General features: G+C 42.1%; 1 protein-coding gene across 1 annotated transcript in view; it reads left to right on the top strand.

Moving 5' to 3' along the window:
* The window catches only part of LOC132331513 (glypican-5-like), a 369,094-nt gene extending 356,275 nt beyond the window's left edge, over window positions 1-12,819 (top strand). The window contains exon 9 of the mRNA XM_059854951.1: window positions 9,083-12,819. Coding sequence (XP_059710934.1) covers window positions 9,083-9,285 — 203 coding nt within the window. The 3' untranslated portion in view covers window positions 9,286-12,819. The remainder of the gene's footprint in view (window positions 1-9,082) is intronic.
* Window positions 12,820-16,274: the final 3,455 nt, after the last annotated feature.

Below are 16,274 nucleotides of genomic sequence, written 5' to 3' on the forward strand. Positions count from 1 at the left end.
TTGATTTGGGTATTCATCATCCTGCTGGCTGTGATAAGGGTTCATCAGTTTCCCTGCATGCTACTAATAAGATAATGCTTTTAAGCCCTTTGGTATTTTCCCATGAAACATGTTCTTGCTGCTGCAGCTCCTCAGCAGAGTGATGGCTCTAATCATCCTCCCTGTCAATAACTGTCAGCTGTGATGGAGCTGGGGTTGTGGCTGCCTGGATAAACCAGCAGTGTGAAATAGAGGATGTGCAGTGCTGAAGAGTTGCCAGTCTAGAGCAGGAGAAAAGACTAATTAAAGCTCCCCATACCAGAGCTGAAGCAAGCCTAATGCCATGATGTTTTTCTGTACTACTCCTGATGTTCAGGCTCAGATGATTAATCCAGGATAATATCTTGCCACAGTTTCTTTTGATTTCAGTTCTGAGTGAAATAAAATACTGGAAGGATTCAATTAAAAAAAAATCCTACTGATTGATATAAGGACTAGAAGTATTGTTTGGCATTACAACTAATCCTTTTTACCATCTAGATTAAAAGCAATCAGATGCTGTGTAGATTGATGTGATTTCAATGTTTATTCTGTAATTAAACATCAATTATTATTATTATTATTATTATATCCTATTTGAACCTCTTTAAGAGATCTTTAGTATAAGGTTCTGTGGCTGCTCAAGAAATGACAGAAATACAGGAAGCATTTTAAACCCTCTCTTGTTGCCATTGAATCTGGTGGCTTCAGAATCTTAAAGCAGGAATTGTATCTGCCCAAGTTTCTAAGGAAGCAATGGGAATGAGTGGAGGAATTTGACTGCCTATAAATGAATGAAGAATGATGAGAGCAGCAGGGTGAAAAGACCCTTTCAGATATCTTTTAGGGATGCTTGTGATTGTTTTCCTGTGGCTGCCATGCTGGAGTTGCTGTGAGTTGTGGCCATTCACTCAGGGTTTTGCTGAGCTGCCTGCAGTGCCTGTGTTGAATTCTCCCTGCCTCTCTTTAAAGGCTGCTGAGCTAGAAGGGCTCTGCCCTGAGTCCCAGCCCTTTGGTGGGAGGGGAGTTCTGCAGGGCTGATTGTCTCCTGCTCACTCCTTGAGGATATGGGATCTGCTTCTGCTAAAATGTGAGAGGATGGCTTCCAGAGCAGAGAGCAGTCCGTGCTCCTGCCCCTCACTGCCATCCCCCTGGGGAGCCATGAACACACCTCATGCAGGGGCACAGAGCAGTTCCTACTGCCACTCCTCTTTTGGCTGACACCCTGTTAGTTAATTGATTTGTTCTTTCCAGTGTATTTTGGGCCAGTTTGCTTCCAGGGCAGACCCAGGTATCCAGGCAGAGCCTGCTTCAGGCTGAGATGTCCCTCCCTGCCCAAGTCCTCAGACTGGACAGTGCAGGAGAGACCTGGGTGCAAGCAGCCCTTGTGAATCCCTCACAGAAGGCTCCGAGCCCTGGTCCCCTCTGTCACTGCTGCCCCAGCTGGCAGATCCCTCTCTGCTCTCCTGCACTTGGTGTGATCCCACAGGCTGGCAAGGTCTGGCTGAGGAGAGCAGACCTGCAGAGCATCCCCACCTCCAGCACAGCTCCCAGGGCTCTGTGTGCAGCCAGCTGCACAAACACAAACCATGGAGGGCATCTGGAGATGGAGAAGGATCCAGAGAATCCTTCTGCCCCTAGGGCTGGGCAACAGCTGACTGGGAGCACTGAGAACCTCTCTGATGCATGAACACTGCTCGGGCAGCAGCCTGGCACAAGGAAGCCTGAAATTCCTTGGGGTTGGCCTTGCTGTACACAGGCTGTAGCCTACTCAGACCTGACCTTACTCTCAAGCTGTGTGGTTGTCTTCTCATGGCATGAAGAAACTGTAAATGCTGCTTGGGTAGACCTGGCAGTGTTTCCAAAACTACTTTTCAGTTCTAGACCTGAGAGGCATGCCTTACTTAAGCAGGTGGGTAATCTTGGTGCTCCAGGTTCTGTTTAAAGTTAAGCAAAGTTTAAGGGAACTTCCAATCCTGGCTGTAAGTTGGACTTACACTGCTTAAGTATAAGATCATATCCAGGCCTGTTACAAAATGGAGCTCTCTGTGTTTAGAACAGCAGAGCTAAATTAATATCCTCATGACAAATGTCAATTGCAAATACAATTAGCAGGTTATTGAAAGGTTGGACATTCGTAAAATGTAAATTTTGAAGCCAGAAAAGGTGCAGTTTCTCCTTAAGGGAAAGAGTGCCAATAACACGTGCTCCTTTTCTTCACAAGAAATTAAGGAGTGTCTGGGGGAGAGGAGTTGGGATGGCTTTAAATATTTTGGTACTCCCTTCCAAAATAAGTTTATAGTTTCCCCACATACAATTTAATTAAGCCTTCGATTTGACCTTTGTATTGAGCAATAAAATTTAACTGGGAAAGATGTGGGTAGAAGGAGAGCACAAACAAAGCATGCCCCACGTCAGCCAGTGTGAGAACTGTTTCTGTAACCAAAACTAATGAGATCATCAGGACAAAAGCAAGAGCCAAAGCATTTTCAATTATTACTAATATTTTTCTTCCTCGAGCCAGTTTATATTTTTCTTAATTACAGCTTTGAGCTGTGGCGTGATATTTAGCAGATGCCTTCAGCACTTGGCGTGCTGATCACTTGCACACTCCAGACTGGCAGGGGCACCCAATCTTTGAAGTCTGGAGCTCACATTCATCTTTACCCATAAAGGTCAGCCCTGCATTCCTGCATCCCCCCAAACTGCCATTAAGTTTAATAGGAGTTTGGAGCATGCCAGGCAGGCGGGATCAGGATGGCTCTCAGTCTTCCTGATAGCACCAGTCAGGCATGTACACAATTTCCAAACTTAGCTAATTAATTGCACCATACAGTGAAGGCAGAAGGCTGTCACAGGGCTTTTGAGTTGTTTCTTTTATTACAAGAAAGTTACAACAAATGTTCCATAGATTTACTGGGAACATCATGTTTTACAGATACTTCCATGCTGTGTTTCAGGATATCATGTCAGCTGTGCTGCACTACATACGATGTATCTGGCAAACTGAACAAGCATAAACATGCAACCACAAACATGGGCCTAGGACTAGACTAAAAACAGATGTTTCCAGGAAATGTAAAATATGTTTGGCATGTTTCAAGCTTATACTTTCAGCTTGTCTGCATTTGAATAAGTGTCATATTAATATAAGCAAAATGACAAAACCTTTTCTTGCAAATGACTGATTGATTAATGGAAGTACTGCTGAATCACAGGAGGTTTGTTAGGTTGGATTATTTCTTCCCGAGGAAAAGATGGATTGTTCCTGTTTGACATTTACCATGGCAGGAGCAGTTCTACATGCAGGTTTACTTTTAAACCCAGAACTACTACAGTTGTATTGTGCTCCTGAAAATCCTGCAGGGTTTGCTATGGCCACTGTGTATCAGAAGCCAAACACAAAGAGGGGCAGGTTTCCTTGGAGCAGGACAGCTGAGATCATGTCCTGCTCTCTCTGTACACGTGTGCATTGCACTCAGGTGTGCGTGGACTAAAAGGTTGCTTGGGAGAAGGGGAAGGAGCTGCCATTTCATGAAAGTGTGGCTTCTAGGCACCTGACATCTCAAACTGCCTCATGGCTGTTCCTGCCTTTTCTTTACTGCATTTGAATTAGTTCCTGAAAGTTCCAGCCAATGTTATTTCTTTCAGAGGGTGGGTATGGCTCTCAGACAGAAGAATTTGCATCCAAAATGTGCAAAATGTGCAGGAAATAAAGTAGTTCTCTCACTGGTCCACAGGGAATGGCAATCTGCCAAAGATCACATAGAGCTTAATATAGAATTCAAATGTGGAAATAGATAATCCTGGTCCCAATTTATGATTATCCCCTCACTCATTCTTTTAAAATAGAAAGTTCTTAAAGAGAGAAATGGAAATATCTCAGAATCGAACTGGGACACATCAGCTTACCCCCATCATCTTGTCCCACAGGTGTTCTGGAAAGGCTGGCCTGAACCTAATGCCACTCAGGAATTCAGTGGGGAGAGTGGTCTATGTACTTAAAACTCCTGGAGTTCTTTCTTTTCGTGATTAAAGATTTCTTTTTTCCTCCTAACACCAGGTTTCCATTAAAAGGTGTGTGGGGAAAAGGCCTCTCTGGACACCACGTTCTCAGGCTGAAATAGAAAATGGTAGAACAGTACATCCAGAGCTGTTCATTGCTCCCTTCTTCTGGCTCCACAAAGCATACATTACACCCACCTTTTACTGACTGGCATTATACAGACCAAAATAACAGACTCCAGAATTTGGAGAATTGCATCACGAGTTATCATACTTTAGGAGTGCTCACATTCCCACTTCCACAGCATTCCTGTTCCCATTTGTCTGCTGCAGCTGTAACTGGAAATAATTACAGCTGGTCTTAATGTCAAGATAATGGATTATTTGGAAATTGTTGGTACGTTTTATGGCGACAGCATTGTTGTGCAATTTCAGAGCTTCTTCCTTTGAATATGTAAAAGTAATTTCAGCTTTTGCTACCCGAGGTGATAAAAAGCTAATAATAACACTGCAGCATCTACTGTAATTTAAGAGCCTGTTCCACCAAGTTGCACCTAGCTTTAATTTCTTATGAAGCTGTCAGCCAAACCCAAGCCTGTGATCGAAGGGAAATTTATCAGGGAACTGAGCTCCAACGTGGAGAGTAACTGCAGGTGCTGACCAGTTCACTTCAGACCTGTGCTATGGTGTCATTGCACCCATGATGAGCCATTCAAGACCAAGGCATTAATTTGCTATTGTAGATGCTGACAGACTGTCTCTTCAAAGCACAGTGCTTGCATGAAAGTCTAGAAAGACATGGACAAGAAGAGTCTAGAAATGGTCTGACTTGATGTAATTAATGTGGGGAAAGCAGAAATAAACAATCTCTGCTTCTTTTGTCTCCCCAAATAGCTGGGTTGAAGGTTCCCTCCAGCAGCTCCAGGTTAAACTGATGGAAACGTGTCCAGAATCCCCACGGTGGATTGATGAGCATGGATTCTCTGCTGTCAGTGCCCCACTCCATTAGAAGCCAGGCTGCTGTAATTAACATTTACAGGACTGGTCTGGCAAATCTCTCTGTTTGTTTTTATTCTGCCTCCCCTCTCAGGGCTGTACCCCTGTCTGGTGAGAGGATCTGCAGCCTTAGAGGCACACAGGCTGTTGGCAGTCACGAGTGCAGTGCCTGACGAGCAGAGATTGTCATTTACCATCACAGAGAAAGGACTGAGCTCAAATCAGATCAAGAGAAGGACAAAAATGGAAGGAGGTTTCTGTTAAGTAGCTGAACTTGTTCATCCCTTGGCAGGACAGTAGGAAAAATGAACGGATTAAAGCAGACCCTGCTGATATCACTCACTAGAGAGCAATAGCATGCAAGAGCACCAGTAAATAGTTATATCTTTGATAATCCATAGCAGTAGTAAACTGAAAATTATTTGGCCTAGGAAGGGAGAGCTGACAGCTTGGGTGTCAATATAACTTGAACTTCTGTCTGATGACCTAGTAATAACCAAAAAATATATGGAATTGTTTTGGCCTCTGATTCAGGTGTACTCAGTGAATGCATTTGAAAAGCATAATCAGCCCTCACTGTAAGGGAGGTTTCCTGTTCCTAAATGAGCTGTCAGTGGCAGTTTTGGTTCTCCTGCCATCCTGAGCTGGTCCCTCTGAGGAACAGCATCGATCCCCAGAGGTATTTATGAGTAGCTCGGTGCCGTCGGAGCAGCACGTGCATTCCTGGGCAGCAATCTGTGCTTACAGCTCGGAGGTGAACGTAATCCTGAACACTCTCAACAGCAAGGTCAAGTCATTTTCATTCTTTGTTTTGTTTATGCTGTCAAGATGTGAGTTCAGCAGCAGTTAACAGAGATGAGAGTTCAGCTGAGGAAGTGGACTCAATCCCCTGGACTAACTGAGCTGTAATCACGGGGCCTGGAGGAACTCTGAGCCATCTCCAGTGACCCCAGCAGACCCTGTCCTCGGCAGGAGTCCCAAGAGGCTGCTCAGAAAGGCTGCTTTGGCACTCAGCTGCCTTCACTAAGCACCCTTTTGGGCAGGATTTGAATATCCTCACTGAGAGCTGGACGAGGGAGCAGCACAGCCGCCACTGCAGCGGCTGTATCAGCACCACGGTGCAGTGACAATAAACAGCACAGAACAATATCCCTGTGCCAGGCTCCAAAGGCCATCCCCTTGTCAGGCTGGGGGCAGCTGGAGCCTTCAGAGAGGTAAACCACTCTATTTCTGGAACAGAGAGAGGGACTGATGGTGGAAGGAAGCTTCTAGCAATGGAGAAAGCTTCTAGTGGGCAACATAAAGCCTTTAAAACTCAGAAGGTAAACAGGAGAACAAACCAAAGCTGTGGGGTTTGGTGGGCTGGTTTTATGAAGTCATACTCCGGGGGCTGAATTCATGGGTGCTGAACATCTGGGGTTTGCTCTGTTGAGACTGAAGTTTCATTTCTGTGCTAGTCTTCACACTAACACTTTTTTCTTTCCTAGCATGATCAGTACTTTTTTGCCTTTTGAATGTCAGTAGTAGACTGAACATAACCATCTCTGACTCAGAGGAAAAGATTTAAGAGGAAAAACTCATTTAACTCAGAGTCTCTCAGCCAAAATCGTGGAGTGAGTAAGCAACAGGAACTCTGAGGAAACTGGAATAAAATGGGAAATCTTTATACTGCTGAAATTTGTGCCTTAAAAACCAAATAGAGGACTGAAAAAGATCTTGAACTGAATTGAAAGTTAAGCTATTTTTATTTATTTTTAAGAAAGGAGAAAACAGAGCATTATAAATAAAATGCCAATTTTGCACAATTAGATCCCAAATTAGAACTGGCCATGAATAGCATCGGAAGATCCTCTGATGTGAAGACAGAGAGAGAATTCAGAATGGAGTCCTTCCCCTGGAAAGGATAAAGGCAGAATTTTCTAATGTATTATTTAATGCTTGTTATGTAGTGCATTAAGCAGTGACTGAGAGGAAAGCTTTTAAAAACCAACAGTCTCTCTGATAGCATTAAATCTTACCCTAGATTTTTGTTAAAGTCAATAGTAAGAAAATAAACGAATTAATACATTTCAGTCTGCCCGATTTATAGACGCCAATCAAGTTACAATGCTGGACATGGCCAGCTGAAAGAGGGGAATGGATTTACCTGAGTGAGGTCTTAATTTAATCAGCTGGCCCCAGAGAGCTGAAGTCAGCAGGCTGGGATGATATAAGAGGCAGCAGAGAAATAGTGCCTTTACTGCAGTTGCAAAGGAGAGTGACAGTGATGGAAAGGACTCCAGGCAGTGTCAGAACACACCTATTTCCATGATTTATTCTTAATTTACTTTAATGACAGTCTGAAGGTTGTCCATTTTTCTTTAAATGTCCTCAGAATACTGATATTTTCTAAACACTTTGAGCATGCTTTTTCTCCCCCTGCTTTCTGTGAGCTCCACTGCAAGTTGCAATCACAGAGGAGCTCTGCCTGCACTTTGCCATAAGGAATTTCAAGCACAATGTCACAATACCCTTTTCCCAAAGCATGCCTTGCCAGCTGCTGTCCCTTCCCTGCAGTCTCTCTTGAGTCAGGTGTAGGAATCACACAGTCCTCTGGGATTAATGTTGATATTATGGTAAAATGGAGGAATTCATTGCATTTCTTTCACAGTTTATTCTGGCAAAAGAACAATGTGTGCTTTCCCAATACAATAGCTCATTTTTAGTATCAAGTGAATTTATTGATGGTTGTTCAGAACTACTGACATGCAGACAATGATCTCAGATTGCATTTACATTTCTGGAATACTTTCCATCTTTCCAGTTTCTGCCAGGAACTTGCTTCTGTGATTCAGAGTTTTCATTTTAAGATTGGACTGCTGTTTCATCTGCATTACAAATCCATGCTTTTTGCTTTCTTTTGTATGTGCACTGCATTCATTAGTAACACAAATCCTTTAAACTTGGACCTGAACATGTATTGTTAATTATAAATTCTTCCAGGTAGGCATTTGTTCTTTCTGAGCACTCAGGTATGCTTTCACAGATTGACTATAAAATGATCATCCCTTCAGCAGATGAAATAGTCTTTTGGTTTGTTTGTTTGTTTTTTCTCCACAGTGCCGATGAGAGGGTTTAAGGGCAATATGGTCTCAGCAATATTTGCAAATAGCTTGGAAATGTCTTCATAACTGAAGATTTATTATTTTCTCCCTATAAAAAAAACAAATCCATGTTTTTGCAATAAAGGGCTACTCCTACTTTCTTCAGAATCCAACTCTTTGTATAAAAATACATGGCATTGCCTCAAAATGCATCTGGAGGGAGTGGCCTTCCAGTGCTTAAAGGAGACTTACAGAAAGGGGGGAGAGTGACCCTTCATACAGGCAGACACTAAAAAGGACCAGGGGTAGTGATTTTAAATGAAAAGAGCAGAGTTTTAGGTTAGATACTACGAGAAGTTCTGTACTCAGAGGGTGCTGAGGTCCTGGCAGAGGTTGCCCAGAGAAGCTGTGGATGCTCCATCCCTGGAAGTGTCCCAGGGATGGGGCTTGGAGCAGCCTGGGATAGTGCAAGGTGTCCCTGCCCATGGCAGAGGGTGGAACAAGGTGATCTTTAAGGTCCCTTCCAACCCAGCCCTTTCTGGGGTTCTGTTAAGTCAATATCCAATCTCCTGCAGCACCCCACCAGCCTGGAGGGAGTTTCACAAATCCACTGAATCCTAACTCCACGTTTTAAAGCATGAGCTAGTTCCCAGCCCAGGGGAAACTGAAGGTGCTTTCTGTGAGAGATGAGGTTCAGAGCCCAGGCACTGCAATGCAGAACAGCTGTTATTCTGCTCAGGCTGTGTCTGTGAGTAGCCACCAGGCAGGCAGAGAAGACTTGTGGAGAAAAACAGTGGGTGCTGAGGAGAGAGCAGCCACACTGAGCCCAGCTAAAACATGAGTGCAAGTGCCCCATCAGTCTCCATCCATGTTTCAGTTATTCAGAGGGAGTGTACACCACGTTCCAGCAATATTTAAATATGTTCAAGCACTATTTCAAAGATGTGTGATTAATCTCATGTTCACTTTCATGTTTTCAGATATACTCAAGGACAAGAAAACCCGTGCAGAAAACAGAAATGAACCAAAACCAACCGTGAAAAAGATTGACAGCACAACCACCACAAGCACTGTCAAGTCATCCTCCAAACACAGCGTGACTGGCACTGGGAGCAGCCCAGCCCTGAGCCCCTGCCTTGCTCTTCTGGCAGCACTAGCAGCTCTGTGGCACTGTCCCCTGTAGCTGCATTGCCCTGCAGTGCTAGAGCTCCTGCTCAGTCATTGATACCTGCAGCCTTACCCGACTGGAAACAAATGGAAATGGCTCTCTAGTTGATGTGATTTGTTAGGATAAATAAGAAGTGAAATGCTGGAGTTGGCAGATACCAAGTGTCATGAAGATAGCTTTTGGCAAAGCCCACCCAAGATACAGTGAGGATGATCACAAGGGTCTGTGTAGCTTAAGTTATGGGGTAAAAAAATAACTGAAAACCCAGAAATTGTCTATGTGTGTGTTACTGTTTTCATCAATTTCGTTTGCTAGAATCTGACTGGCTGTTGTTTATTTGTTTAATTTTTCTGGTAAGTTATATGAACGGTCAGTCTTCAAATTCAAGGCAATCCTTTCTTTGTTTTTTTAAGTGAGCAGCTAACAAGCTGTGCTACAGTTCATGGAATGATAGAATGTTATGGGCTTGGGATGGACCTTAAAGATTATCAAATCCCAGCCCCCCTGCCATGGCAGGGACCCCTCACCAGCCCAGGTACCAGGTTGCTCCCCTGTAGGGTGAAGTGCTCTCTACCAGCTTGATGAAATTCCTGAGTGGTCAAGAAGATCAAAGCATGTTTGAAACTTCTTTTCACTCTTATTGTTTAGATTGTAGGAAGCAACATAAAAACATATGGTGTGTCTAATATATCAGTATAGTTGCCTTAACTGTGGAAAAAAATAGAACCACTTTGTTTACTGAGAGACATAGATAGTGAGTTTCCCTGCCCCACAAAATGTCATTACCAGATGCTTAAGCATATGCTCAAGGCTTATTGGATGAATGTCCAGCAAAGGGAAACATAAATAAACATAATAATGTTTTATCCACCTAAATGCAGCTCTGTACAGGAAAAAAAAGAGATAATTCAGTTCAAACTTACTTTACCTATGAGATGTTACATAGAAACCAACTTAAGTTTTCCATAAAGGTCCCAGAGATATAAATTATTGGGAACTCCCATTAGACACTAACTAGATTTTGTGCATTATGGATCTCTGAAAGCAACTGTTTCATAAACTGTGTATTATTTAATTACATTTAATGTTTAAAATTTTGTATCACGTTAGGTGTAAATGTAAAACATTCTGAAATCTAGAACATTCTCTGTTATGCTTCATCTTGATTGCTACCCTAGAAAGTGTCAAATGTGCATTATATTACAAGGCTATTTTTTTTAAGTCAATGATACATTGATGCATTTTAACTTTTTGGATGAAAAAGTACTATAATAACTTCTAATGGGTTAAGAGTTAATGTGTGTTTTCCAACAACTGTTTACAGTGCCATTGAATACATGTATACAAACACAACTGTATGAATACAGTGATTAATATGATAAATATATGAAACATTAGAATTGTTATATTTACTACATTTCGTAACTATTACAACCATTTAATGGCCATTTTCATGTTGTAGACTATTCTTATGTACAGTTTTGTAAGATTTAATGTAAAACACTTGCCTTTGGTTTTTGTAAAACATCTCTTTGATACTTGGCGTTACCCAGTCACTGAGATTACTCAAGAGAAGAGCCCTGTGTCTCACTAACCAGCTTCAGGAATTTTACTGGCAACCTTGGTTATAGAAGCCTGACTCAAAGGAGGTGCCATGGGCCAGGATTACTGCTGGGTGTCACCACACAGGAGGTGACAATAGTACAGAACAAGCAGACAAGAAGTGAACAAAGGCCTACTACACTTGCACGTTTCCAGACAGTATCAGTGAACATGTCTAATTATGTCTGCAAAGTGGGGCTTTAGTTTCATTTCCAGTTTTGGCTCCTAGGTCATATTTACAACATAAAGGTATGATCAGAACCATGGATACACCCGGCTGCAAAGGCAGCATCTCTGAAGTGGCAGCAGCTAAATTTTCTAAAAGATAACTCAATGTTAATGTTGAAACAAGGAAACAAAATGAAGATACTTACATTAACATCAAGTATTTTATATTTTAACTCTGATTTTTCACAACAGAAAGGTTATTAATATCCCTAAGGAATGCTTCCCAGTCCTATCAGTGAAAATCAGTTTTCCCACAAGTATTTAAATGGCTGTCCTGTGTTTTCCAGGGTTTGTGAGCTGCACCAGTCTATGGAACCATAATTAAAAATGCTGCTTCTTGTATTCATTTTCGGTGCCCTTTGGAAAAGTTCTGTTTTACCTGTGCAGGTCCCATCATTTGTGAACTGGAAGGACTCTGTAATGCCTGGCACTCTTAGAGAATCCTGCACTGTGATGGCTGAGTCAGACAGGAACTCCCTGTGCACAAACAGAAAGGTCCCTTGGGTGCTCACACTCACCCCCTGCCCCACCAAGCTTCACTGGAGCAATCCCTGTCTGATGCTTGTCAGCCCAACTGCTGATTTAGTGTTCTCACACTTACAGTGCTCAGTCATCGTTCAGGCACTGAAAGTGTCCATCAGGATTCCTCTGGATGAGGTTTCAGGGCTGGACTCCAATCCTGCCAGATGTCAGCTGTGCAGTTGGGAGTTTTCAGGTTTTTCTCACCTGCAGAGAGGGAACCTGATCAGCCAGAGCCAGGTGTGTTTCTGAGGTCTGGTCTGGAAAAGATTTAAGCAGCGATCTCGCCAGCCGCATGCTCAGCTGCAGCAGAGGGAGCTTACCTCCCCACAGGAGGTAAGTATGCAATAATTCACACAGGGAGCTCTTTGTTGTTGCTAAATGTCATAATTTTGCTGAACAGAAACCTCTGAAAAATCAAGGGTTTGGATTTGGGGATTGGTTGGTGAATATTTGTATTCATCTCTCAAGCTAAACAAGAAAACCCTTTAAAAGTTTCTGTAAGAAAACACAAGAAGATCAAATCGTGGGGTGAGGTAGAATCAACTCAATTCCATTGGACTCAACCAATGATAGACACAGCTTGCTGCAGAATGAGGGAAGAGGGCTCTACATCAATTAATACATTTCATGCAAAAACACTACTACACTGTAAGAAGAGAACTGGTCAAACCAGCGTGAAACATGTTCACAATGAGCATCAAAAATTGTGCCATTTGAAAGGGCAATGCAGTTTATTTTTACTGGTGGTTGATGATATTTTTCCCTTCTGGATCAGTTGCATTTACATTTTTACAAACAAATGTTTTCCATCAAATAAACCATCTATACCAGCAAAGGTAAAACCACTGGCTGTGTCAGATAAAGGAAGCATTCATTTTCAGATGAATTAGATACCTGCTTTACAAAGTCTTAGTTTGTTACCCAGGACACTGTAATTATGATGTAATTACAAAGGTCTAAATTCAAAATACTTTTGAACTTGTCTATGTAATCTCAGTGTAAAATAAGGTACCAGTCTAAGAGCATTGCTGTAGCCATGCCTAACAGTTATGAATTGTATTTAGCCACTGCTTTCTAATTGTTTATTGTTTTGCTATGACTTTCTTGGAATATTTTGTTGTGCCCACATTTGTTAATGCCAGCATTGGAAAGTAACTGCTGTCATACATTTGTGAGTAAAATCAATGTACAATTTTCTGCTGGGAGTGATGCAGGCTTTTTACCAAATCAGACAAAGCTGCCATGGGCACAGTGTCAGTTCTTAGTGTTTCACTGCTCTTCAGGCTCTGTGTTCCTGTAAGAGGCTCGGGTCTGTGTGTCCCCAGTCCCCTTCCTGGCTGTGGAAGCACCAGGGGAGGATGAGCAGGGCTGGGCAGAGGCGTGGGTGGCTGCAGGGTGCCAGGGCATGGCAGCCTCCAGCTGGCTGCTCTGAGCCTGGAGCCCAGTGTTCTCAGCTAATTTCAAGCTGCTTTTACACCTCTCCAAATCATCTCTTGGAGACTGGCCAGGCAAAGAGCAGCAGAGAATCAAGAGACTGCACTTTCAGACAACTTCACAGCCACCTGCTAGGAATTGGACTTTTTTTTGCAGTTTAGATGCTTTGCACAGTCTGGCCTCTCGCACTTTTTTCTGGCTTGCACATTGCCAGTGCTGTGCCCTCTCTTCTAGTGCAGCTTCATTATTGCATAAGGAACTGTGATTCTGATCTCTCAGTAATGAACCTTTTGAGGTGAAAATGTCTGTCAGAGCTTGATAAGGGCACACAAATAATACTGTCCAGCTGCGCTGACTTCAGAGGCTCTGTGCGTGGGTATCTGGCTGTGAGATTCACATCTCTCTGATCTCTTCAATCAGATCTCTGTTTAAAATAGCCCCATTCCCTTTTGATACCAAGACTGCAACATACAGAGAAAATTTAAATTTGACTCTCTCATCCTGTATGAGTCTTCTTCATGTTGTCCTAATGGATGTTGTGTACAGACTTGATTTTAATATTAGTCAAGCCTTTTTGCCCATATTTACTGAGATATTCAGTATTGCACATTATTAGGTTTAAGCAAGGTCTATTCAAGTGAAGGGAGCTGAAACACACATTGAAATGAGATACTGAGTAGGAAAAAAAATCCAGAAAGTTCCTGCATTCCTGAATTGAACTCTTCACATTAAACAATGTTTACAGTCAAAATTTCCTAGCTAGCATGCTGTCAGAGGAATTCCAGCTTTTTATTGAAAATTGATAAGCAGTCTACTCATTTTAAAGGGGAAATCAGTTGATATCATGCTTTCCTCATGTCTCCTCACGTGGTCAGGTTTAGCTCTGTAGGACACATTCCCTATCTTGCATATTGTAAGGGCTTAGTGCTAAAACTGGCCATAAGTACAAAGCATTTATTTTCATTTATTGCATTTTGCTGCTCTCTGTGCCTCTTGTAATGACATATGGCGTATGTGTCATTGAAAAGTGAAACATCTTCCAGTCAATGTCATTGCTGCTCTGACATGTGTTAGTCAAAAAGAACACAAGTTTATCTTCCTCCCATTGCCTCAGAAGTCTAGAATTATTCTCAATACTGAGTTATCTTCTGTGTTCCATTGTCACTCTCTAAATAACTACATTTGAATTGTATTAAATATTAAGCCACAAAAAAAAAAAAAAAGAGTGACAGATTGTAATAAACAGAGAAGAAATTCAGAAAAAGATCCTGCATTTACATGGAGAATACTCCTAGGAAAGAAATCACCCATGGACTAGAACAGTTTTTCGAGTCCCTCTCCCTCCTCCAGGTACACCAGCATTGCACCTTCACACAGCTCAGCAGGAAGCCTGCAGGAAGCTGCTACTGGATTCAGCAGAGTGAATTAAAACTGTTGCTGCACAGTGATAGTTCCAATATCTTGCTTGCAGTGGATGTCCTTTTGCCAGTTGCAAGGAATGCATTCCAACTGCACGTGCAGCTGCTTCAGTCCTTGCTCAGGAAGCAGCTGCAGTTGCTGTAGCTTTGAGAAGAGGCTGCTGGACAGACCATGATGAAATTTTTTGGTGTCACCCCATGTCACTGTCCTTCAAATAGACTGGTTTAGGCATTCTGGTCATTACCAACACCACAAGGATCTGCCCCCATGGAAATCCTGTAATACCCTTCCAGGAGAAGAGCACATCAAAGGGAGGCCCCTGGTGCTCTCACAGTGTGCTTGAAGTGCTGCATTAAATACCCACTAACAACCACGTTGGTCTCTTTTTTCCATGTAGAAAGTGCAAAATTACGCTGTTTCCATGTAATCATTTCAATTAATCTTTAGTAAATTACTCAGTACTTCGTAATTATAATATTTGCAGTTAATTTAGTGCCATCTTAAAAATAATTAGTTGTATAATATAAGCAATTAATATTTATTCAGGGGTTTTTTTCTTGCAGAGGGATATATAAATTGTCCTCAGTGGCCTTTCTGTACACCTAATTAGCACCTGTTTGAATTATTCTACAGGCTATGGACAATTCATTTGAAAAATAAATGCATTGCTAGTTTTGTGAACTCCTTGAAAATACACAGTTGTAAAAATTACTTTTCAGGGAAATGCAAAAGCACATTTTCATACATTTTCTGGGTTTATGAGCCAGGCTAGGCTTTTAGGCTATTGCACCTAAAATAGTTACTGACATTTTAAATGCAGTTAAGATGGAGGAAGTCTGATACCACTTTCCCATAATTAACTACAGCATCCCAGATTTGTAGCCTGTTTTATTCAGTAATGAAAAAGGAAAGCAGTAAGACTTCAAGAATATAGCTACTAGTGTAATTTTCACATTTCTGTACATGCATATACAGTTCAGAAGTTGAGAACACTGTGTTAAACTTGTGGAAATTAAACCAGATTGCTTCCATCTTGCAAGGAAGCTTCTAGGTAAATAGTAATTTTCTATTTAAATGCACAAAATACTGAGGAAAATAATTTGATCTTTCTAAAAAGAAGATCTGAAAAAATGTTTACAGACTCCACGCATACAAAATTGAGAAATCAAAAATAAAGATACTTTTCTGGAGATGTGAAATGTGGGAAGAGACTTTAAGCTCCTATGGATCAGTGCAGTTTCCTTGATTTAACAATGTAAATTTACCCTGACATATGTATCTAGCCCAAGAATGGGAATTCCTGTCCATCTTTTTGCAGGTGCAGAAAATCAGAGTAACTGCAGGGATTACAAAATGTGTTTAACTTTTGCATTGCCCCAGCCACTGATCAGTGTCTCATGCCTGTAACACAAATCTGTAAGACATGGGATGCCCTCAGTCTGCTGCCATTTTCCCTTTCTAGGGCACAGCAGGGGCCTTTTCCAGCAGCAGTTGGTTCTACACCTTGTAGCTGGCCCACAAGGAGATATTTATTCTGTGAGTATCTCCCAGGGTAGAAATTCTTTCTCAGAGAAGGTTCACTGATACAGATCAAGCTTTGAGGCAGATCAAGTCTGATTTTTCTGTTTCATGTTAAAACAGGATCCAGGTCTTGAACTGGTCTCAAAAATTAGGTGAAACTCGTTGGAGAAGACTGATGGTAGCTTTGATGTCTTCAGGGAAGCTTGCACAGCAGAGGGCAGGCAGCTGTGCTCTGCCTCAGCTGGAGCTTGTGTGTCTTTGCATTCAGTTCCAGGTAA

The sequence above is a fragment of the Haemorhous mexicanus genome, chromosome 10 (genome assembly GCF_027477595.1).
Source record: "Haemorhous mexicanus isolate bHaeMex1 chromosome 10, bHaeMex1.pri, whole genome shotgun sequence".
NCBI classification, from domain to species: domain Eukaryota; kingdom Metazoa; phylum Chordata; class Aves; order Passeriformes; family Fringillidae; genus Haemorhous; species Haemorhous mexicanus.